The 24,615-nt window shown below is 38.2% G+C and overlaps 1 protein-coding gene across 1 annotated transcript; it reads right to left on the bottom strand.

Annotated features, from left to right (window-relative positions):
* alg6 (ALG6 alpha-1,3-glucosyltransferase) lies at positions 1–22,615 on the bottom strand. The gene is made up of 14 exons (XM_077607650.1): positions 22,448–22,615; positions 22,166–22,250; positions 20,207–20,296; positions 19,956–20,044; positions 19,695–19,777; positions 19,471–19,535; positions 17,777–17,962; positions 17,065–17,200; positions 13,535–13,620; positions 10,351–10,435; positions 10,085–10,155; positions 7,451–7,519; positions 4,891–5,083; positions 1–1,121 (listed from the first exon to the last, which is right to left on the bottom strand). The coding sequence occupies exons 1-14, from the start codon at positions 22,527–22,529 to the stop codon at positions 918–920; spliced, it is 1,524 nt and encodes a 507-aa protein (XP_077463776.1). The 5' UTR covers positions 22,530–22,615; the 3' UTR covers positions 1–917.
* Between the last annotated feature and the right edge of the window lie 2,000 nt (positions 22,616–24,615).

The raw sequence follows: 24,615 nt of genomic DNA, 5'->3' as shown, positions 1-24,615 counted from the left end.
TCAACACCACGCGCCTCTTTTATTTTAATAAATTTTTATATTTTAAAAGTAAAACAATTCTTTTTAAAGTCTTCTTTTTAGACATGGATATTGCTTTTACTGGAAAATATTATGTGCGAAACTAAAAACAACTTAATGTTTTAAATCCTGCCAATTTCTGAGCAAGCCATTTTGGAAATCCCCACCCTCCACCAACAGCATTATGAAACAGTGGGGAAAACATAACTGCATCCACATTGAAATTCAGTTTAACCAAAAGCCACAGTTGCCTTTGAGCTGAAAACGAAGACATTTTATAATTGCAAAAATACCTTTATATTTTAAAATTATCCTAAATTTATCCTTTGGAGTACATACAGAAGCATGACAAAAACGTGTTATTACACTTGGGAGCGGTTGTAAATTGTGTGAGGAATGCATGTCCCCTTTAATATTAACATTTTATAAGAGAAAAAGGGTTATCCCTGCGATTGGCTGGCATTCTGGGATAGGCTCCAGCACCCCTGCAACCTTTGTAAGAATAAGTGGTTCAGAAAATGACTGAATGAATGAAAAAAAAGGGTTATACGTTCCCAAGAGATAATGACTTCATTATATTGCAGCCCATGATATACAGTAACATGGTATAAAGGCCACACCATTAGGTACATCTGCACAATTCTATATAATACAAGAATTGTAATGGTCAATTTTCTTAGATTTATTTACTAGAAGAGGAAACTATTAGACATGCCCATTTTTCTCAGCAGTTCAATTCTGCAGATCATTGTTGATATTCAACATTGATACTCTTTAGTAAGTCATTTCCATTTGTTATACACTTAGTAGTGGGTAGAAAATATCTTTTGGAAATGAAAACATACCTTTGTGCAGCACTGGATTTTGTCAGTCAATATAATATAAATCTCCAGTGTTTGCTAGATTTTTTTGTTCTTCTTGTTTCTCTTTGTATTTGGCAATTCAGTGAACTGGAGGATGTTGAAGTAGATAAATGTCCCTAAGAAATGAACAAACGAAAATGTAGACACTAGCACAGGAAATAAGTCTGGCAAATGTGGTGGAGGGGAAAGAGTGACGGTTGCGATGCTCAAACAGGCCATTGCAAAGATGCTGAGGTAGAACTGGAAGGCAAAAAAAAAGATGGATTGTCATTAGTGAGTTGCCAACAATATAAAACATTTGTTATAGACTTACGTAGATTGGGCTGCTCAGAATTATTCATTTTGTACCCTATTAAAATTCTCAATCATTATCCAAAATGAAAAAAAAATACAGTTGGAACCAAATATTTAACTGGTCTGTATAGTTTTGATTCCAACTATATTGGAAACCGGTGTTAAATTAGAACGATTTATACATGAATGATAGAGATGTGTGTCTAAAATATATAAGATAGTTCCGCCCAAGAATCTACGACTAAAAGGAGTTGATTTGGTAAATAACAATCCTGAATTCTCTCATTTTCTCATCTCATTTTCTGAACCGCTTTATCCTCATTAGGGTCACGAGGGGTGCTGGAGCCTATCCCAGCTGACTCCGGGCCAAAGGCGGGAAACACCCTGAATCGGTGGCCAGCCAATCGCAGGGCACAAGGGGAGGGACAACCATGCACACTCACACCCATACCTAGGGGCAATGTAAATTCTCCAATCAGCCTACAATGCATGTTTTTTTGAATTCTGTGGAAAGCAATTTTTGATTCCATGGCTTAAAAGTTTTTTTTTCCTCTGCATGTATTGAAAACAACCTAAAATGACCAGTAATAAAATCAATTAAAGGAAGGTGTACGAATTCTGTAACGAAATAATTTGCATAACAAAACTATGCAAAGAATTCTGGTTATAAAGTAATAAATATCAAAATTGTCTATCACATTACTAATATAGAGCAAAACATTCCACCATACAATGGGCATATGGCAGAAGTAATACTGAAGGGAAGAGTTAAAGAAAATGCAATTTTAAAAGTATAGAACGAGTTGCAGACAGGGTGGCATTAAAAAAGAATGTGATTACTGTGTCTTGGTGAGCAGTTTCAGTTATTGTTCTTTATAAATCTAATGGCCAAAATTATATACCAGTATAGTGGTACCTCGACATACGAGCACCTCGACATACGAGCATTTCAAGATACGTGTAAAATTTCGGTCAAATAATTATCTCTAGATACGAGACAAATTTCGAGCAAATAATTATCTCTAGATACGAGACAAATTTCGAGATACGAGAAGCCAGGTGGCCAAGACATGAGAGGCTGTTTATGATTTTAGCGCAATGTCTTTTTTGCCGCATCTCTTTCGTGTATAACAGATATCTACGAGCACTGGGCGGAGCGTTGCATTTTTTTCAGTGTTTTTTTCCGTCACTCAGCGCGAATGGCGTAGCGATCGCTAGTACGAGGAGTATATATTACTTCTCGTTGGCAAGTGGCTGTGAGGACATTTGTGGGCATCATTTTCGGAATATTTTGAAGGGAATACAAAAGCAAACAGCCCATTGATAGTGAAAGTCAGGGTAGAGGCGGGGCAAACAGCCAACCCGGCCGGGAGAAGAAAGGTATAAAAATGTAAAACAAAATTAGAATTACGTTTAGTGTAAGGTTAGATTAAACTTATTTTTTAGTGTATCTGCATCGTAATCCAAGTTCATTTAAATTTGTTTATGTTATGTTCGAGTTATGAGAATATCGACATACGAGCTCAGTCCTGGAACGAATTAAGCTCTTATCTCCTGGTACCACTGTACAAATCACTACAACTGAAATTGATATTAATTAATGTGACCCCTGAACCAAATGTGTTGACACTCCTATCTTAAATAAATGCCACAAAGATGTTCTGGCATATTTTCTTTGTGGACAAGTTGATGTAAACATTCACCTTGCATTGAACCCTGATGCCAAAATCACAGTTGTATAATAGTAATACTGGGAGTCCTTAGTTCACAATGGTATTTTATTCTTATTGCCATGATGAAATCAGAAAGTGCCATTTTCTAACACTTAAATGGGGGTTAGTTTTATCGTAGTTGAGCGATATATAGAATTTTCGTGTGCTGCATAATGATGTGCTAAACTTGATATGTTAGAATCATCATGAACTGAGGAGCTCTGTGTAATAGTCTTTTTTTTTAGAAATAAAGAAGAGATCTTTGTTTGTGATTGGAAGTATCGCTGAATATCCCTGTCTTCTCTGTGAATAATAATGGCATTTAATCATCACACAGTTTTATGTGATCATGTACCCATGAATAAAGTATTTCCAGTGTCCCCAACCCCACCACCACCACCACCTCCGCACCCCAAAAAAAGACCTGGCACCTCGGGCTAAAAACTAACTGTTGTAATGTGACTATGATTTATCCAACCAAGCACTAATTTAATTTACCACTAGAGATGCAAACAGCTGATGGCAGGAGTGAGATCACTTCTATGTCTATTTAGGCTTTATGACCCCAAGATAAATCAGTGAATACGATCGAGGAAACACCTCGTGCCCACGACCAACCCACCAGCCCAAACCCATGAAACCCTATCACTATCACCATTGCTCGCTATATATGCTGCTTGTGTAAATAAATATATTTAGGCAAACGTGTGTTAATGACACATGCTATAAAAAGACACCTTCTCTTAATCTCTGACACCCTACCTACCAGTGCCCCTTTTGCTATGAGGCTGGTTTTGCAGTCACTCAAGACACTGCAGAAATTTAAATTAATCATTTTTTCATTCCCCAAAGAGCCCATTTCACAAAGAGACAATCTTTTGTCATAAATGTACAATATTTTGTTTTGTTACGATGCAATTGATAAAAGCATTAGCTGTACAAGGCTCCTCTGACTGTGATGGGATATGTACCAAAAACGCCATGGTGAGAATTTACAAATATGTATTGCATGCATTCTTTTTGCATGGCAAGGCACTCGTAACATAACATAAACAAATTTAAAAGAACTTGGATTATGATGCAGACACACTCAAAAATAAGTTTAATCGAACCTAACAATAAATTTAATTATAATTCTGTTTGACATTTTGATACCTTTCTTCTTCCGGGTTGGCTTTTTGCCCCGCCTCGACAATCAGTCAATATCGAGGGTTGTTTGAGTTTGTATTCCCTTTAAAATATTCCCAAAATGATGCACACAAATGTCCTCACAATAGGATAACGCACGACCACTTGCCAACGAGAAGTAGTATATACGCCATTCGCACTGACTAACGGGGGAAAAAAACACTGAAAAAATGCAATGCTCCGCCCAGTGCTCGCAGAGACATTACAAAGAGGGAGTTGCAACCAGAGACATTACCCGAGGGAGTTGCGACCAGAGACATTACACGAGGGAGTTGTGACCAGAGACATTACACGAGGGAGTTGCGGGGAGAGAGACAGTGCCCATGATGTTCTTATGATGCTCCTCATAAGAACATCATGGGCACTTCGTATCTCGAATTGCTCGTATGTTGGGCCACTCGTATATCGAGGTACCACTGTAATTTCTGAGATTTACCAGATTTTTTCAAAGGTTGAACAAGTACATTTAGGGTCATAAACAGCAAAGACATTACCCCAAATGGATGATAGTGAAAAGAAGTTCTCTGTTTGCAAGTGTGTATCAGAACAAAATGTTGAGAGATTAAAGATAAAATGTCTACACAAACAATGACTTTGCCTCTTACTGTTCCATGATTTTTCTCTGCTTGCTTCATATTGCTGGTACAATGTCCCTCTAATTACAGTGCATTCGTCCTATATGCTGTCAAACTAAAAGGTGACCATGCTTATTTAGCACGTTCCACTCCATTCATTGTATCAACTGTAAGGGTGCCTGGATTCTATTCCATTATTGTGAACATTCTCCTATTATTGCAACAACAGACAATACTAACCTTCCATCTCAAAATGCAAGCCAGGTCCATTCTGGGGAGAAAGAACAAGAGCTTGTGGTAAAATGCCAGTCCAAGCTCTTCTTCTGAACTGTGCTCCAGTGCCGACAGCAAGTAGGTGCTGAAGAAAACGAAGGCTAGCGAAGTCACAACATATGGCACCAGAAGACCGTCCTTCAGAAACAGAGGCAGCATGCTGCACAGATAAACATGATGGCAGAAAAAAGTGTTTTTACGTCAAATTTTTGGGATAGTTCCTTTCAACCAAAAACTTGATAAACAGCACTCAAAATGTGTATATAGCATGCATTATATCGCCAAGATGTCAAGCTTTAATCTGAGAGGTCCTGCAACAGAATTTTCTCCCTGAGACAGATAATGCTGACATTTATACAAAGCTTATCTTAGTTTAGCAAAGGACCACTGTCAAGAACAACAGTTGACTCATCCTAAAACGCACAACGCCCGACCTAACAAAAACCTCGCCAACTCTCAACAAGCCCCTCATTATTTTTCTTTCTGTTAAGCTCATTCAACAGCTAAATATTTTAGATACAGATAATTAATTTAAACAGGCTGGTTACATTCTGTCCTCTCCCTGTTCAGCTCAAGCATTCATTCAGTCAATTAAGCAAACAAAAGATGTATTTTTTAGATAACAGAGCCTGGAAAGGATGCACATTATGTCCATGTTAGACTGTACTGAGAAACTAGAGAATGACCTCCTGTCCCTATACAATGTGCACTTAGAGAACAGGCATTCTGACTATGTAGGGTAATCCCCATGTAGCCTTATACTAAACCACACACACAACAATTAGAGCTGCCGGAAGAATTTAACAACAGCTGGTGAAAGTTGAGGAAGCACCTGAAACGCTGCTTGTCTTTCCAAAAGCAGTCCTCACCTTAACCCGACCAAGTCACTGACATTTTAAAGACTATTGCTATGGCATTTGCCATTTGATAGTTAACAGATTAGAGACAATAAAAGATGGTAAGAATAACAGTTAAACCATGTATGAAAATGAAATGATAGATTTATGTGGACTGATGACTTAGTACCAAGGCATTGAACAACTTTTGCAAAGAATGACATCAGTCGATTATTTATAGGTACTGTTCTTGTGGGAAATATTTACATTTAAAACATGCAGTGACTTGACTCAATGGTTATAATTTTGTTTTAGGGGTAGGATGGGCCGAGTGGTTAAGAACGACACCTGCCAAACAATGCTGGCGAGAAAAAGATAAAGGCGCAATGAGGAACATACACTGTTTACACACCCACCCTTGATTTAGTTACTGAAACCCTGAACCTCTCTGCAAGTGCTACATAAATCGTCTTGTGATCCAGTGTGTCACTAAGACTTGCAGTCCCTAATACTGTGATGGCTTAAATGCAGAGGACATATATATAAACATATATAAGGACACACACAAACACAAACATACATAGTCATACCTCTACTTACGAAATTAATTGGTTCCAAAACTTTTTTCGTAACTTGAAAATTTCGTAAGTACAGCAGTACTTCATATGTAAATTCTCTAATTCGTTACACGGTCCTCGCACAACTACCAACGAAACCCTTTAAAATTGGTCAACATGTCCCAATTTTTTAAAGAAAGATGTGAGAAACACAGAAAAATAAGAGAAAATTATAATGAAATTATTTATTAATGTCACAAAACGAATATCAAGTATATATACAAAATCTACCCGTGTTGAAACCCATGGGAACAAGACAAAGCTACCGGGATGCAATATTGAGATAGCACACAAACATGAACACACATTTAATAAACAAAGGAAAAAAAACTATATAAAGATGATTGCCATTGACGACTTTTAATAATGTTTCTAAAATGCATATGCATATATATATATATATATATATATATATATATATATATATATATATATATATATACACATACATATATAGACACATATAATGTTATAAAAATGTATCTTTATATGTTGATATTTTAGTAAAATTACTTTTATTTTTACAATAATAATATAACAGAATGTTTTTTTAAACAAATCCTCACAACTACATTTCCATTCAAATCCTCACCAAAACCTGGAGAGGACAACAATAAAAACTGTGTTTTACGCAATATAAGGTACATCGGATTATGTGGCTTTCGTTTCGTTTCATTTAACTTACATGAGTGGCCTAATCTTGAAATTCATTTCATACATAAGGCGCCCCGGATTATAAAACACAGTAGTACTAGTAGTAGTAGAGGTTTTATTGGTAGTAGTAGGGGACTATGTTATCGATTCATGGAGTTGTAGTAGTAGTAATAGTAGTGGTGGTTAGGAGTTGTGTTGTACATCAAGTAGATAGAGCTGTGCTAAAGAGAATTTCATACAATGATGAACCAATATTGATCCCTATATAAGGCACATTGGATTATAAAGTGCACTGCTGGCTTTAGAGAAAATTGTCTTTTAAACTATATACTATGGAAAATGCGGTACTGATAATACAAAGAGAAGACTACTTTACCTAATAAATTTTGTAATCAGGTTTGAAGTACACATTTAACCTACCTGAACGTAGAAGCTTGCAGAAACCAAACAGATATTATTGGAAGGTCATTCAGGAAGAGACAGATGGGCCTAAAATAAGAAACAGATAAGTGGGTTGTCATCGCTGTTAAACACACTATACAGTAGAGGGGATTTGAGGCTGTGTTCGGTCAGCACCAAATGTATGATTAGAGCACGTCTTTGTAATGTTCCAGCTAATTTCATGATGATACAAGATCCATTGGTCACTCATCACAGCAGATTTACCATAATAGTTAAGTACTAAAATTTCACCTATTTTATATAATACACTCTGAATATAGTTACCTCATCTCATCTCTCATTTCATTCTCTGAACCGCTTTATGCTTACTAGGGTCACGGGGGTGCTGGAGCCTATCCCAGCTGATTTCGGGCCAGAGGCGGGGAACACCCTGAATTGGTGGCCAGCCAATCACAGGGCACAAGGAGACGAACAACCATTCACGCTGACACTCATATCTAGGGGCAATTTACAGTGTCCAATCAGCCTACCATGTATGTCTTTGGAATGTGTGAGGAAACCGGAGTACCCGGAGAAAACCCACGCAGGCCAGTGGGGGACACGCAAACTCCACACAGGTGTACCAACCTGGATTTGAACCCAGGTCCCCCCACTGTGAGGCAGACGCGCTAACCACTCAGCCGCCGGGTCGCCCCTGAATATAGTTACCCACCTCTAAAATCATATATTAGTAATAATCACCAATACCACCAAGAAATTCCTGGTATTTATGCTCAATTGGCAACAGAGAACACTTTGTTCTTAAAAGAAGAAGAACACATTTGGTTTGTCCCTGGAAGAGTCTCGGTTGAGCATTTCCGCTATCCAGTAAACTAACAAACTGAAGCAGATGACGAGTCAAGTCAAATAAACGTAGCTATAATTATGATTACAGATAACAATATAATTTCATGTTACTGGTATTATAAACACATTTGCAATACCAGATACTAATTATTCAGAAATTCAATATGATGCCGTAACGCTACTCTCAGAGCACGTATTATTAAATTACAGCATTGCTCTGTTACAGAAGGGTCCAAAATGTTGCTAGGACAGCATTTTGCACCCTATTTATTTTTTGTAATATCTTTGTCCCTAAAGAAAGTACAATATGATTCTCTCTCATTTTTTAAAAGAGCCTGCAAACTCATTTTGATGATTAGCTTCCAAATACATGATATATGTTTGAAGATAAATGCTGAAAACATGGGCTCAAGATGAGAACAATATAGTGCTGAATCTCTGAATTATGGGCAGAAACTCTTGTGTCTGGATTATTGCCAAGATTTTGTAGGCAGATCTAAAAATGTATGTGTCATTACGGCCTGCTTTCTGGCTACCACTATTAACAGCCTTTCTTGTAAGTGAGTCAGTTTTCCATTTCAGCAAGAACCAATAGTACAATTTCTCTAATATGGAAATTCCATGGATCGCAGAATGCATTAAACAATATGGAAGACTTCATTAAGAGCTACACAGATGGAAAGTGACCCCTGCCCTCTCGCACTCATTGTAACAATTGGTATGCTCCTTTGTGAAAGTGATGCGGTCCCATTGTAAGTACACAATCTCTTTGGGTTGCACAAACTGTTTGGGGGCCTGCGCCTGACGGTTACATTCCGTTATCCTCCTTCTATTATTGGCCGAGAAGTCGAAAGGATCGCCTATAAAATTCCTTATTAAATGTAAGCCAATCATTCTTGAGTTGTAACAAATTCGCTTAAAATTTAAAATTACCAGTTTAAATATGCAATTGACAATATCACAAACATGATTATCCACAATAACTGTAAAAGTTATTTTAAAAAAATTGTCTCCACACACATTTATCTTTCTCATGTTAGAGGACATTAAATATTAGGTCCCATCAGTGTCCATCTCTGAAACTAGTTTAAAAAATAATTCTTACTCCCCCGAAACGCGGCCCTTTTCATGTCTTTTGGTTTGTCATTTGTTTTTATTCAGTGTAGTTTGGTATTTGTTTTGTTTTGACTTTTTGGGGGGGCAAAAAACAACATACTACGCACAAAAACGTACAGCAGCCATTTTGGTGAAACAGAGACATTTCCCTCCACATCACAACATTACATTACAGTAGGACCAGGAAATATATTGACACAAATAAACTGTAACACGTTAAAAAATGAGGTGCTTGAGCAATTGTTGCCAACTGACTCAAATATGCTTATGTGCCAAAGGGGGCAGTTTACTCCAGTCCATGATCTTATTATTACAGCCAGTGCTCGTTGGTGATCCTGTTACAGTCCAATAATTGATCCTGCCATCCATTCTTTACTAATCTCTGGACATGCATTACTGATTGATTTAAGTGAACAGGTGGTAAATCTAACCCAATAGTTAATAAAGCATCAATCTACCATAATTTAGATAATACATGAAACCAGATCTAGAAACCAAATCCCCTGCTCTTGAACATACACCAGGCCTCACCTTCTACCTTTATATAGTGTTTGTGTTAATGACAAGCTTATTTGAATGTGGTCATTTAGCAAACAAAGCTAAAAATATTATTACTCTGCAGCTTGCTGCAAGTGATGCTTTTTTTTTGTTTTAACAAAGTGATATATGATATATATCTGCAGTACTTACAAAGAAGCTAAGAGGATTGACTTCTCATGGACTTGATAGGAAAAGAGAAAAAAACCCAGAGATGAGTTTACCTAAAAAGGAAAGCAATTTTTTGTTATTCTAACAACTGATTCTCAATAGCACTTTGACATATATTGTAGAAGTATTGATACAAGAACAAATTTTAAAACATTCTATTTGCTGAACATTCAACTCATTCAATGACAAAAACAGTTAAAAAGACACATACACATTAGGCTATGACAATGTATGCTTTAGCCACTCACCAAAGCCAGTTTGAACTGCCAGAATGTAGGTTTTGTCAAAACTCTGATGCAGGATGGTAGAACTGCCAAGATAGTGAAGGCCAAACTGGGAGAAAAAAAAAATGAAACACATTCTGAAGGGCTAACTATACCTTGTTATATAAAGAACCAAACATTGGGTAGAATAGAAATAGAATGTTTATCTAAGCTATGAGAACACAATGCATTCATACATTCATTCATTTTCTGAACCACTTATACTCACAAAGGTCGTGGGGGGTGCTGGAGCTTATCCCAGCTGAATTCGGGCATGAGGTGGGGGACACCCTGAATAGGTGGCCAGCCAAACGCAGGGCGCGAGAAGACGGACAACCATTCATGCACACACACACCCAGGGGCAATTTAAAGTGTTCAACCAGCCAACCATGCATGTTTTTGTAATGTAGGAGGGAACCGGAGTACACGGAAAAAAAACACATAAGCCCGGGGAGAACCTGCAAACTCCACACAGTGAGGACTGACCTGGGATCGAACCCAGGACCCCAGATGCCGACGCGCCAACCAATCAATCCACAGTGCCGCAACACAATACAGTAAGAATCTAGTAAATAAAATAAGACACCAGATCTGATATTTAAGTGCCTGAACTAGTCAGATATTTCAGGTTACTGATCACATCCCCTATGTTACAGTACATAGATACTATCAAAGTACCTACAGATCGGTGGATATTCAAATGTACTATTATATGTGGAAGGTCTAATCGGATTGAGAATCATCAATCATTTTCTATACAGTTTGTCCTCATTAGGTTCATGGGTGACTTGGACCTGATGCAAGCTGACTAAATTTAGACAGCATCTTAATGTGACCTAAATCAGATATTTATACTTTCCACTGACTTGAGATTTTTTTCCTGTTGGTCAAAACAGGTCAATTAAGTCACATGGAATCTTAAATTTTCACATCTGAGAAGGGTAAAATTTGACATGAGTTAGGTTGTTCGAATGTGACTGCTGCCTGAAAAGTCCAGTGACCCGGTTGGGAACACCTTCCGTCCATTTTGCATTGAGCTGATTAATGTGTCAAGCAATAACCCACATTTAGGCTATTTGTAAAATCTTTAGTTGTTATTCTTCTGCACAAGCAGATTAGTTGACTACTTATAATGTTGACTACTTGTTTATTTATTACTTATTTATTGATTATTTATTTGTGCACTTGATGGTGAGGCTTTAAATGTCATTATACTTGTATAATGAAAATAAAAGCATTCAATTCAATTCGCTAGTTTAGCTACCCGCGTGTGAAGTCTGATTTATCTAAGTTTTGGTGTCACTTTAGAACCATTTTGTACACAAGAGTGGTTTGAAAAACCACACTAAGATATTGGATATCTAAAAATGGATTCATGCCTTAGGACAGGGGTGGCTAAGTCCGGTCCTCGAGAGCCCCTATCCAGTCTGTTTTCCATATCGCCCTCCTCTACCACACCTGAATCAAATGATCAACTCATCAGCAAGCTGTCCAGAAGCTTCATATCGATCCCGATTATTTGATTCAGGTGCGTTGGTGGAGGGAAACATGGAAAACAGACTGGATAGGGGCTCTCGAGGACCGGACTTGGGCACCCCTGCCTTAGGACATGTGATCTGAACATAGCAGGCAGGGTCAACTTTTTCAATGGTTTCACTAATAGTCAAGACAACATTTATGCTCGAATCCAAACCTATGGACAATTTGGTGTTGTATAACGTAAAACACATATTTTTGGAAAGCCGAAAGAAGCTGATAAATTGGAGAAAACACATGGAAATACAGGGAGAAGATGAAAACTCCACACAAGTAGAGCTGTGCCAAAACTTGAATTTATCAAATGCAAACATTACATGATCTGTCATCATACTACTCTGAGATCCTCTACTCCAGGGGTGTCCAAACTATTCCACAAAGGGCCGCAGTGGGTGCGGGTTTTCATTCCAACCCATCAAGATGACACCTTTACACCAATCGGGTGTCCTACAAGTGCAATCAGTGGATTGCAGTCAGGTGCTTCTTGTTTTCTTCAGAAATCTCATTGGTCAAAATGTCTGTCCTGGATCGGTTGGAACAAAAACCTGCACCCACAGCGGCCCTCGAGGACCGGTTTGGCCACCCCTGCTCTACTCTATCGAATGCTCTTGCTATGTAGAAAAAACAAACACTGTACACTCTCAGGGGACATTAGTTTAACCCTTCAATTGTCACCTTCTAAGGGGGGAAACAACAGAAGAGAGGGATTAGGTGTTAGTATGTGTTGAGAGGGTGGTCAGCAGGTTTAAGTCATCAAAGTAACATTGTGTTTGCACAATGAATTGTGTGTCAAATACAGAGTTGTGTAAAACAATAACATTGCAACACACACACACACACACACATGGTGTAACATAAATAATTCAGTACATTCACTATGCACACCACAAGTGTTATTTGTAAGGGTAGTGTTTTACATTCCAGAGGGATGTGGATACAGTTGCACCGCTGATTAATTCAATATACACAAGACACCAACAAAGAACCATTTAGCAAACCTCTAGTGCCAAAAGACAGAAGTGTTTTTTATTTGTTTGAAATTCACTACAGTCAAAGAGGTCCAACTTGATCCCAGGGCTTAGCAGCCTGGCAAAAACATGCTTGTGCAGAGAACATGGGACTGCTCTATTTAGAGTGGTCGGTTATTTAAGCACATTCATCCATGGCACAACTGTTACATCAAGCGTTTCCTCTCACTGATTTACAGAGTCTCAGCTTTTGTTAAAAAAGCAAAACCAAAACCCTCCTGTGTTCATGAATGACATGGAATTAGTTGGTGATTTTGACACTTCCAAAATAAGAGATATATGTTCAGGTTATATGAGCTCTATTCATTAGTATATGATTCAAGTCTCAATATGTACAAGAGCAACCAACACTTTTGTTGCCACATTTCTAAAAATTATTCAGACATGTTCAGAAGGTTCTCACAAGACGTTCTTAGTACTAGGTCACAGTATTCATACCCTTGGGCAAGCTGTTTTCCCAATGCATCACACAGAGGACTAACCAAAAGAAAGTATGAAATAGAACAAAATAAATTAGGGAGAGGGAGGAAAAAACAGGCGTAAAAGAAATGAAAAGAGCATATAGAACCAAATATTAATTGTTTTAAACAGATGGGGTGATTACCTTAGGTAGAGTTGGAAGTCAGTGGACAACACAGATCGGATCTTTATCACAGTGTTCAAGCTGCACCATGCGTTGGCCACTTTATCCTGTCCACATACACACTTGGTTAAATGAGAAGCAATGACAGGCTAACTCATCCTCATTATACACATTATGCACAAAATACTTGCATTAAAGAAATCCGTAACCATATATGTATATATGTGTGTGTATGTATATATATAAATATATATATATATATATATATATATATGTATATATGTGTATGGAGATATATATATATATATATATATATATATATATATATATATATATTTATATATATGTATATATGTGTATATATATAGATACACATATACACACACACACACACACGCACGTGCACGTACACACATACACATACACATACACATACATCGACAAGTTGTTAGTGCGTTGGCCTCACAGTTCTTCGATCCCAGGTGGTACGGAAATGAATTAATGAATCAATGTCTGATTTATAATCTCTATTTTCAAGGTGTAAACACTGGCTAAATGTCATTACATGCGTTCAAATTGATTTTTGTTAGGCTCGGGGTATGATGATAGTGGTTTGAAAAACATAATTGAACTAATTTAGCTGCCAGTATGTACAATAATGTCACACCATGTGACTAGATCAGTTTCTTGACTTCTCTGGTCTCGGGCCACGACTAGAAATCCTATTTTTGGCCTGTTTCTGTCGCTCTACCATACTACAGCTGTTCATGGCACAGCTGTGTGGACCCTCGTGGTAGCCCTGTCAGCATTGGGCTGTCCAATGTTAGGCAGTCTCAACTGTAGCTCTGTCTGTTTTTTTCTTGTCGTCCCACTCCAAATAACCATGGGAATGTTCTTGAATGCCACCTAAAGGCAACACATGAATCGCAGGGTGGGGGTTGTTGGCGGTAGGGCAGTTTTAAATGGGGCAATCGTACTGTCACCTATAAGCTATGTTGGAATTTCACAGGGAGAAGCATTTGGTGCCATTTTTGTGCGCAGAGGGCAACCTGAGACTGCAGAATGTCGTTTAGTGGGTAAACTTACAACTGCTCATACTCAGTAGTCGCCACTAGCACCAGTCAGTACTCTTTCCTTTCATTGTTATTCCTTATAAAACGGTTTCCCTACACACTCACAATTCAACAGGTACAGTTGTCCAAGACAGTGTGCAAGCAATGTCATAAAGACTCTTGCTTTCATTAAAGATATCATGCTAAGAGTCAGCAGCAATCCAGATTAAGGGTTAGAGATTGGTATTGTTATGTTTTTCCCCTGTGTGACCTGTCCATGTGATTGCCATTGCTGCCTCTTGTGTGACCTGGGTGTTTCTGATTGTCTCGTCAACTGATGTCTGTCTATTTAAACCCTGTGTGTTTGTCAGTCCTTGTCGAATCGTCTGCATTTGTTAAGACCATGTTCTTTGAGACTCATTTCACCACGTCCTCCCCGTCAGGTTTGATTTTCTTATTTGATTTGAAGTCTTAGTTATTTTTTGATAATCCTGCCATTAGAGTTTTTGATAGCACACTCAACTCCCTGTCCTTGCTTGCTGCCCCGCGTTTGGGTGCTACTACGCACCCACGAACCTGCTAAATCCCGACAGAGCTCAATCATGATATTAAGTTACTTATTATGCATCTCGAGTATATCTTAAAAGTCAAGCTGTCATAATATTTTGCCCTCTAATTAAATAATTTAATCTTGTCAAAAGGTATGCAACAATCAATGATAAAATTGTGCGACAAAAATGCCTTTTGTAGTGGGTTGGCTGTACAAAGTTGAAACCAATCACATCTCAAAAAGGAAGGATCCCGGCACAAGGCATGAGATTCGAGCGAAAACAGTTAGTCCTGTCATTGAATTTACTGGGTGCCGACACAGAATACGGAAATAGAAGTGGGTCAGGGGAGGAAGTAAATCACGGAGATCATAATTACGGAGAGATCTTACCATATGTTTTGAATTGGAGGCAGAATTACAATCGCACAGCGCAAGTAAGGTGGAAGGGGAGAGGTAAACTGAGATGGGAGTATTACTTTTTGCTCATTTTTCAATAGATCTTGGGTGCCTAAATAGTCAACAGAAATAGACTGACTTTTGGGCTCATTCCTTGAGGAGTCGCTACATCAAAACAGTCGAGTTTTACATTGGATGCATTTCCTGACACAACCCAGACACAACCGACGCAAATGGACAACACGTATTAAGCATTCATTCATTTTCTGAACCGCTTATCCTCACAAGAATCCCATCTGGCTCACACTCATACCTAGGAGCAATATACAGTGTCCAACCATGCATGCTTTTGGAATTTGGGAGGAAACCAGAATACCCGGAGAAAAACAAAGCAGACCCAGGGATAACATGCAAACACCACACAGGAGCCATCCTGGATTTGAACCCAAGACCCCAGAACTGTGAGGCCTATATGCTAACCATTCACCCAACGCTGCCCCGTATTAAGCATTGTTCCGATAAACACAATAGATTTGTTTAAAAAAAACGCCTTTGTTTTCATTTCTATTCCGGTTATTGACTCTGGCGGAAGATTTAAACTGGGATCAAAACTGTGTTATGAACTTATTTGTTCATGGGCTGTGATCCAGTTAAGTTGAATCGATTCAAGAAAGTAGCCCCTCAGGTGACAGAAGAACTTTAAATCCTCTAAATATGGTGGCACATCATCTGTCACTAATGATTAATAGCAATTTTCCCCTCTCAACATATTCTAATCAGGAAGATCCATATAATGCCAAAATATGACTCAACATAAAATTCTAATTACCCTATACCTTAATATTGCTATGCCTCTAAATGGGTGAAAGACAAAGATGTGAAGTGTGTTATATGACATTTCTGACAAAACCTTACTTTGTGAAGTATGTTATATGACATTTCTGACAAAACCTTAGACTTTGGTCTTTCAATTTTGCTACCTGCAATAGATCACATCCATTCACAGTCCTTAATACCATGTTGAGGATAGGGAACTGGCCTCGCATTCGCAAGTAGTGCTACAATGCCGCCATGCTATTAACATTAAGATTTTTAAGTCTGAATCATTTATCTTCCTTCAATATTTATTCCGGGTTTAAGTTTCCCAGGGACAGACCGTAACAGATCTTCTGACCTTTTCAAGGTTTGATTCATCTTATCTCTTTGTGATTGACACTGAAGGACTTAACAATGTTTGCCATGCTAAGAGGGTTGAAAATCTTGAAAGACAAGAAGTTGTGATTGAACTTCATAAAGAACACACTGCTACATTTTCACCAAAATCCATGAAATTAGGACTTAAATTTCTTGGTAATGGAATGTCATTCCCTGAAAATGTCTGAACATGACTAATACCTGAGCTAATTTATCAGAACAATTATCATCTTTTCATTTCTTTGAATAAGGAATTTCAGTCGGAAGTTACAATTCCCTGACAAGTGCACACTTTTCTTACTTAAAATAAGATTAGATTGCTCACATTTTCTTTCTCTCTTTTAAATCAACTACTATACCTCAAACAGGCCTCGAGCCACAGGAAAGATTCTTCTGAGCACCTGTAAGGTCTGAGCGGGGTCAGACAAGAAGGGCAACCAGCAGAGAGCAAACGTCACCAACACTGTAGCAGCAACTTTCAGCAACAACAACAACCTATATTTAAATGATCAAAAAACAATAATTAGGAACATGGAAAAAAGGGCTCTGTCAAAAAATTGTATGTCTTTTAGCAGTCACACAGATTTACAAATCAATACGTTTGGCATGTCCTTGGTGAAGGGATATGACCTCTCTTTTCTGGAATGCAGTGAAAGTTTTGCATCGTCTGAAAGTCTTCAGCATAGGTCAGACCCCGCTGTGATTTTGTCAGCTGTAGCTGGAAAGCTGCTGCACACACAGGCATAGCTGAAGAGTTTGGGCAAAGCTAGAGTGTCATCTGGACATATCTTCCCACCAACCCTTCTAATCCAACTCTCCATTTGCTTTAAATGTCCTTGGAACATTGTTACTAGATAAATAGACACAAGTAACTGCAGCCAAGCTCATTACCACAGTCAATATGTGCCATTCCAGTGAACTGTGCTTTATTTCCAAGTATCAAAGAGGTCAAGGTGCTGGCAAAATAAGTATTGACTTAATGAATGTCTTCAAAGGAGAGAGATGTGCTAAAAGGACAACATGGTATACAATCCTGGAGAAAGTCTAACAGGCATCATCTCAGACACTCACCCTCCTTCCAAAAGACCCATTTGTAAACACTTTCCCAGGAGGTAGCAGAAAAAGGGCAGTGCATGGTACAACTCCATCTGTTTGTAATTGAGGCCAAGTGAGAAGGCCATAGAGCCCAGTCCATCCCAGCCAAGTCCCAGAGCCACAACAGCCCAAAGGGTAAAGCCTAGGCTCACTGCATTGTACCTTGAACTGTTAAGGTCAATATTGGCATGAGTGTTATGAAGAAGTAAACATAGTTTATATGACACAAGATCAAAACGTGTTTGTTCAGATACATTTCAGTTGGCTATATATATATAGACAAAATATTCAGGAAAAGATTTTGTTCCAAGATACAAAAAAAACTGTCCAAATTACGAAACACCAAGCAAAATCCAACATCCCCCCAAAATAAATACACTTCCTATATCCGTATTTTTAATTGTGCTGCCAAAGTTGCTTTCCTTTCTAGATTTTTCATCTCCCAACACCTCCCATTGGCTAGAAAGAACCTTCCTCTTCATGAGGCTGGAACCGAGGTAAGCGCTTTGTAGACAGAGACTAAAGCCAGCCCGGGCCCTGTGTGGGTCAGATTAGATTATAAACACGAGCCTCTGACCTAAAGCCTCGTTTGTGGGTCTTTTTCATTTTTTATTGGGCTTTGAGGTAGTGTGGGCAGTCTCTCATTAGTAATTAGTTTCAGAAATGTTGTCATCAATTTAATTTTCCGTAAGTATAAGCATATTTTACATTGAATTCGATTTTTAATACTACCCCTTAAGCACTTTAAAAATGATAAAAGTATACCAATTGTGTCTGAAATATTTATGCAAATGTAGGTATGTATGCAAAAAAAAGAAGTTAAAAAGAATACAAAAATTATTAAGCCCTTAAAATGAATAACAAATGGAAATACGTTTTCCAACGGGGTGGACTTGCAAGTGGCAGCTGATTAATCATTCGTACACATGTAAACACACAACTTAAAATTATGTTCCACACAATTAGAATAATTTAAGAAACAATTCAGTGACAAACGATGGTCGAAGGCCCACGAATCAGGATCTCGCCGCCATTCGGACCTAATCAGATAGCTGTGGTGCTGGGAAAGATTAAAAAGTGCCCGTAAAATGGGCTTTTGGTCGGACAGGCGCTCTCAAACTCTGCCAGTGGCTGCTACCCCTTTTTGGCCTGGCCCTGGCATCCACCTTGAGCGCAGTTTTCAGGTTAGACAGGCAGTGCTCCCCCGTCGGACCCGAGGGCCACTACCCTGCAAGGGGCCCTGGCTGGCAATAGCATCTGCCTATAATGCGCTAGCTTCAGGTCCGGCATCATGGAGACGCAGCTTCCTTCTAAGTGAATGGGAGGCCAGCGAGGTGTTGGAAGACAGCCAATGGGAAAGCAACTCAACCACAACAAAAATAAATAAATAAAAATAATGGATACAGGAAGTGTTTTAACGTTTGGAGGGATGTTTGACTGTGTTCAACGTTTTGTAACTTGGATTGTTTTTGTAAAGTGTGACTCTTATCCAATACCCTACCAGGAAGAGCTGAATAGAAATTTTCTGACTAAATGCACATAATTACAAGCAGCACATTATTGTCTAATTTTGTAGGCAAATGATAAATGTGACCATTCCATGTCACTGTATCTGTCAATGATTAAACACTAAAATAATAAAACAATAAAATTATACAAAGAAAGGATACTGGAAATGTCCATAGTCAATGAGAATTAGTCCTGGATATATTAGAAAGCAGAGCAGAGTGCAAATCTGTGGGGGGAGATATTTAAATTAATTGCACATCTTTATTTATACTAATAATCCCTAAAGAACCATTATGAAAAAACACTAGACAAAAGACACGCTTCATCTGTGATGGGTGTATTGTACAGAAACAGATCTAATACTTTTATGACTAACATATCTTACCTTTCTTTTAATAGTCCCATCATTCAGCCATAAACAAAATAATACTATGGCAGGGATGTATATGAAGAAATCCGCAACAAGCACTGCAACAGAGATTGAAACAAAGCATTTTCCATATCAGTGCTTTAAAACAAGCATGCCTTAGTCTCTTACACTGTAATATTTTAATAAAATGTAATTTTACAAGTTTTAAGATGGAGGCTGGTGGTGAGGCGAGTGTAGATCGTAAATTTGTTTTTCTTTTTTCTTTAATTACTGTACCTGTTGTTCTCATAAATAACTTGTGTGTTGCACTTTCATAACCTCTGGACTTGTGAAGCTGCACCCATTGAGGCCTTATTATGTGGGCACTGAAAAGTAAAATGAATACTTTACTTGAAGTTGCATAGTCGGTCAGGGTTCAGTCAAAACCACCACAAATTTTATTGAATGCTGAATCGCAATAGGGATTTATTTATTGCAGGTGTTGATGATATATGAAGTGTGCTTTTCATCACAGCGTAGTTACTTACATTTGGGCACAAATTAGGCTGTGATAGGCACTTAGAGGAGGATAGTCAAGACCCCAATAATTCAAGTCATTGTCGCTGGTATTAAAGTACCTGTGGGAGGGGGAAAAGAAGTGAATATCTAGTAGACCTGAACAATGTCTTGTTTGAACCACGTCATTGCAATGTGCAATATACTCACACTCAAGGATGAGCAATACTTTTAACATTGGAAGCCACTGTTCACTAGACATAAATGGTCTTTTAATGAGTGCTTTCGGCTCTCTCTCTGCCAATAACAACTTCTTAAGGCTGCCTTACCTGACATAAATAAGCAGTGACATCTGCTCGTTTAGTGATAGATTGATCTTGGACACTTCAAACGTGTGCCGCAATTGTATGCTTCAAGTTGCCGCCCTTTGATAGTGACGTCTCGGCCCACCCTTCCCCTTTCTGGTTCACGTAATGTGAACATAAGAAACAAAATAACTTCAATCTCACAATATTAGAATTTTGTTTTGAAAATTACAATTTCAATCTTGTTCTAAGCTAATATTCCTCGGTATGACTTTTTTTCCTAATAACAGCACGACTCAAATCTGGTAATATTGTAACCTTTCTCAGAATATTACAATGCATAAGTTCTTTGGAGATCATTTCCTACGGCACAGTAGATCATTTCATGTTGAGGTTGGGAAACGCTAAAATAAACAATCTAACCAAATAAAATCTAATAAAACCAAGATTGTGATTTTATCTGTAAATAAATATTTGTCATATTCACCACCCCTGCCCCTTAACCTGGATTAAATGGTATTATATCAGTGGCGGTCCGTGCATTTCCTAGTGACGCCTTCAGCAAAAACTATTTTATGGCTATAAAACCTCTACTGCAGCTACAGCTGCGACACATAAAAATAATCAATAATAACCTCATACAATTGAAATATTATTTAGGAATATAGCCATATTTTACTCACCAAAATCCTTTTTAACTGTACACAATATCCATCCTCCTTTCTTTCTTCCTTCTTTTCTATCGCCATCGAAGCTAATGCTGAAAGTCGAGCCTGTCCTGTTGTATTTCTGGCATACGTTTTTATTCGATTTAGTGCTGAAAATGTTGTGACAGGCTTGCTTGCTTTGGAGTTGTCTGACCTTTCTTAATGATGTCCAGCTTTTTTTTCTTGAAAAGTCCATCTTGAAAATGGCTTTAAATCAACACAACAATATATTTGCTTGTGCAGCTCACTCCAGATACAGTTTGGTATCTCTGGCTAGTCCACTCTATCACTAGCCAATCATGGTTGGTGAAAGCGATGACGTATCCCTACGCCTGCGAGAAGGCAATGACGTATCCCTATGCCTGCGAGAAGGCATTGTGGTGTTGCCAACTCGAAATCTGATTGGTTAAAGCAACAGTCTTATCGACACTTTTTTAATGCAGCAGAGCCTGCTGAACTGATTGTGAAGGCCTTGAGGCAGATTTCTGACCTTGGCAACAAATAATGACTGAAATGTGATAGGTTAAATGCTTCAATATGAAAACACATATCTGGAAGCAGAGCAACCAGGGGGGAAAGCAATGAAAGGAAGCTAGCAGACAATTTGGAATTATTTAATAAGTATTTATGGACAAAATATAATTAACATCAGTCTGTGATTCAGATATTTCTTAGGCCAGCAGAGAAGGCCTTGAAGAACCTGACGGCACACCACTGTATTATATGAATACAGTGTTGTCGTAGTGAGTCAACTAAAGTCTTCCAAAACAGAGCTATTGAAGTCATCTGGTGAAATATATATTTTTAAGATCGCAATATATAGCACAAACACCAAAAAAATCAGCAATGTCATTTTTGTCTTAGATTTTAACACTAGGAATGAGTTCCCATGACAAAAACTTACTTTATCCCTGCAAATAATGTACAACATTTACAATCGAGCCCTATTAATAGTTTTTGCAGGACGTCTGATACTAACCATTCATGCACTGGAAGATTGTAGGTTATTTCTTGCCAGTGACGCTGTGCTTCATAGTCACCAAATAAAGGTGCTTTTCCAGCTCCTGGAGAAAATATTTACGTTTAATGAAAGGGGAAAACATAGGTAAAGCAAGTAAAAAATATATATTTATTTTTAAAGACAGTTTCATTTCTAAAAAGGTTGTATTAGCGAATAAAAACAAGAATTATGACGTTGTACTATTTGTAAAAATATTGATCATTGAAGGAAGTAGCACCATGTGTATAATAGGCTTCCTACCGGAATAAGAATTGAATGAAACTCCCCATCTCACGACAACGCCAAGTAAAACACATATTGAAACGAGACACCGAGTCTCCATAATTCCTCAAATGTAATGTTTTTTGAGTAATTTGACGTGTAGGCATCGGTTCAACGAAAGGAGTTTCAGTCCGCATGTACTTCCTACATGCGTCATCAGTGGAGACTTCATTGTACGTTTCCATTGGTCAACGAGCCGACGTCAAAACAAACGAGACGTTCGCGTACAATAAGAAAATCGGATATTCAATATAACCCGTCCTGCCACCTCACAATAGCTGAAGCAATCTTCATCTATTCATTTTCTCCAGCGCTTGTCCTCAACAGTGCTGAAACAATATGTATTTTGTTATTAAAAGTCTTATTGGTGCATGATAGATATTTCTCTAGCATCCAACAATTAGTAGTTTAAGTTGCTGAAGAAGAAGTTAACTCCATTTATTTAGACGTTCTGAATGTTGGAGATACAAATGCTGGCTCCAACATTTCTGTGTTTTGCAAGTAAATCTTGAGGTCTTCAGTGACTACGCTGGCTCCCTCCAACATTCCAAAGCATTTTCCTGATTGAAGTGCAGTCACAAACTAGATACAGGCAGCCCACACTCAGAGTGTAATCTCAGTTCAGAGTTATTGGGGGAGATTAGCAAATTTAGATGTACACCAATGGATTAATATGATTGATTATCAATAACATGAGGGTGAGAGTGGAGGGTTGTCTGTGTCCTCGTGCCCTGCGATCGGCTGGCCACCGATTCAGGGTGTCCCCCCACCTCTGGCCCGAAGTCAGCTGGGATAGGCTCTAGCACCCCCCGCGACCCTAGTGAGGATAAAGCGGTTCAGAAAATGAATGAAAGTTCAGCCTTAATTTTATTGAATACAATATGAAGACATTATATTTAATGTTCAAAAACATTCTTGTTTTTCGCAAATAATAATTAACATGACCTTCACAGCAGCAACAAAACATCTGGGATAGGTGGCAAATAAGACTGAGAATGTGGAGGAATGCTCATCAAACACCTATTTAGAACATCCCATTGGTGAACAGGATAACTGGGAATAGCTGGGTTCCATGATTGGGTAAGAAAAAGGAGCTTTTCTAAATAACTCAGTCCTTTACAAGCAAGGATGGGGCTTCTAGTATTTCTAAATGGTGTTTACCACACTTTATGTAGAGCGAAAAATCCACCCACTCTTGATCTGGCATCTTGTGGCAGGAGGTTTGATGTGTCAGAAATTATGCTTGTCGTGCTGCATAGTGAGACATGTCCTACCTGTTCTGACTATTTTTTTTATGAATATTGACCAATAGAGTCACTTCCTGAGCGGCATGTGATTTCTCTTTTACACGTGCTCTCTCACTTTGATTTCTCACCACCAGCATGACACTTACATGTTGACTGTATATTAGGACACTCAGTTGTGTTGATGATCAGGCATGCTCTGGTCTTGTAGTGTCACAAATCACCTGTTCCAAGACACGCAATGACATCATGATGTAATGTCATATCATCTAACACTGAGATTTTTGGAAAAGACCCAAAAATCACATAGTCTGGGTTAGGTTGTAGTCCCAGTTGCATGGGTAATTTAAACACTGTTATGATGATAGGTACAAACAAGTTTTAGAGAAACATATGATGCCCTCTAAGCAATGTCATTTGCATGGACAGCCTTGCTTATTTCAGCAAGACAATGCCAAATCACATTCTGCACGTTTTACAACAGCATAGCTATTTAGTCCAGGAACTAAACTTGGCCCTCTACACCTGAAAGTCTGAACAGGTCTGACTCCAGCTTGGTCTCCCATTGAAAATCTATGGCAGATTATAAAATAAACTATGAAAATTACAAAACCTAGCTGGTGAACAAATGAAACTGTATATCATGCAAAAATTGATACAAATATACACACAAAGCTTCAATAATTACTGGTGATTGGTGATATAACACAGTGGTAAAAATTACCTTGTTCTTGGGCTTTTGGGACGTTTTGTGGGCATAAAATTAGTTTATGATTATTTTCTAAAAGCAATCATGTTATCAACATTAAATATTAAGGCCTTGTAGTGCTTTCAAATAAATATAAATCGAACAAAATTTCAAAATTATTGTATTCTGTTATTGTTGTTTTTTAATGTCCCAAG

Source organism: Stigmatopora argus, chromosome 8, assembly GCF_051989625.1.
Source record: "Stigmatopora argus isolate UIUO_Sarg chromosome 8, RoL_Sarg_1.0, whole genome shotgun sequence".
Lineage (NCBI taxonomy): Eukaryota > Metazoa > Chordata > Actinopteri > Syngnathiformes > Syngnathidae > Stigmatopora > Stigmatopora argus.
Note: the sequence above shows the minus strand (reverse complement) of the source record. Positions and strands in the feature narration are given on the sequence as shown.

What these genes read in the sequence shown, in the direction of transcription:
- alg6 (XM_077607650.1), bottom strand. Translation starts at nt 22,529, where the DNA reads ATGGAGACTCGGTGTCTCGTTTCAATATGTGTTTTACTTGGCGTTGTC. An exon ending in TGGCTCGAGGCCTGTTTGAG is followed by an intron (nt 13,621 to 17,064) that starts GTATAGTAGTTG and finishes GTATGTGGACAG; the next exon opens with GATAAAGTGGCCAACGCATG. An exon ending in GGCAGTTCAAACTGGCTTTG is followed by an intron (nt 10,156 to 10,350) that starts GTGAGTGGCTAA and finishes TTTCCTTTTTAG; the next exon opens with GTAAACTCATCTCTGGGTTT.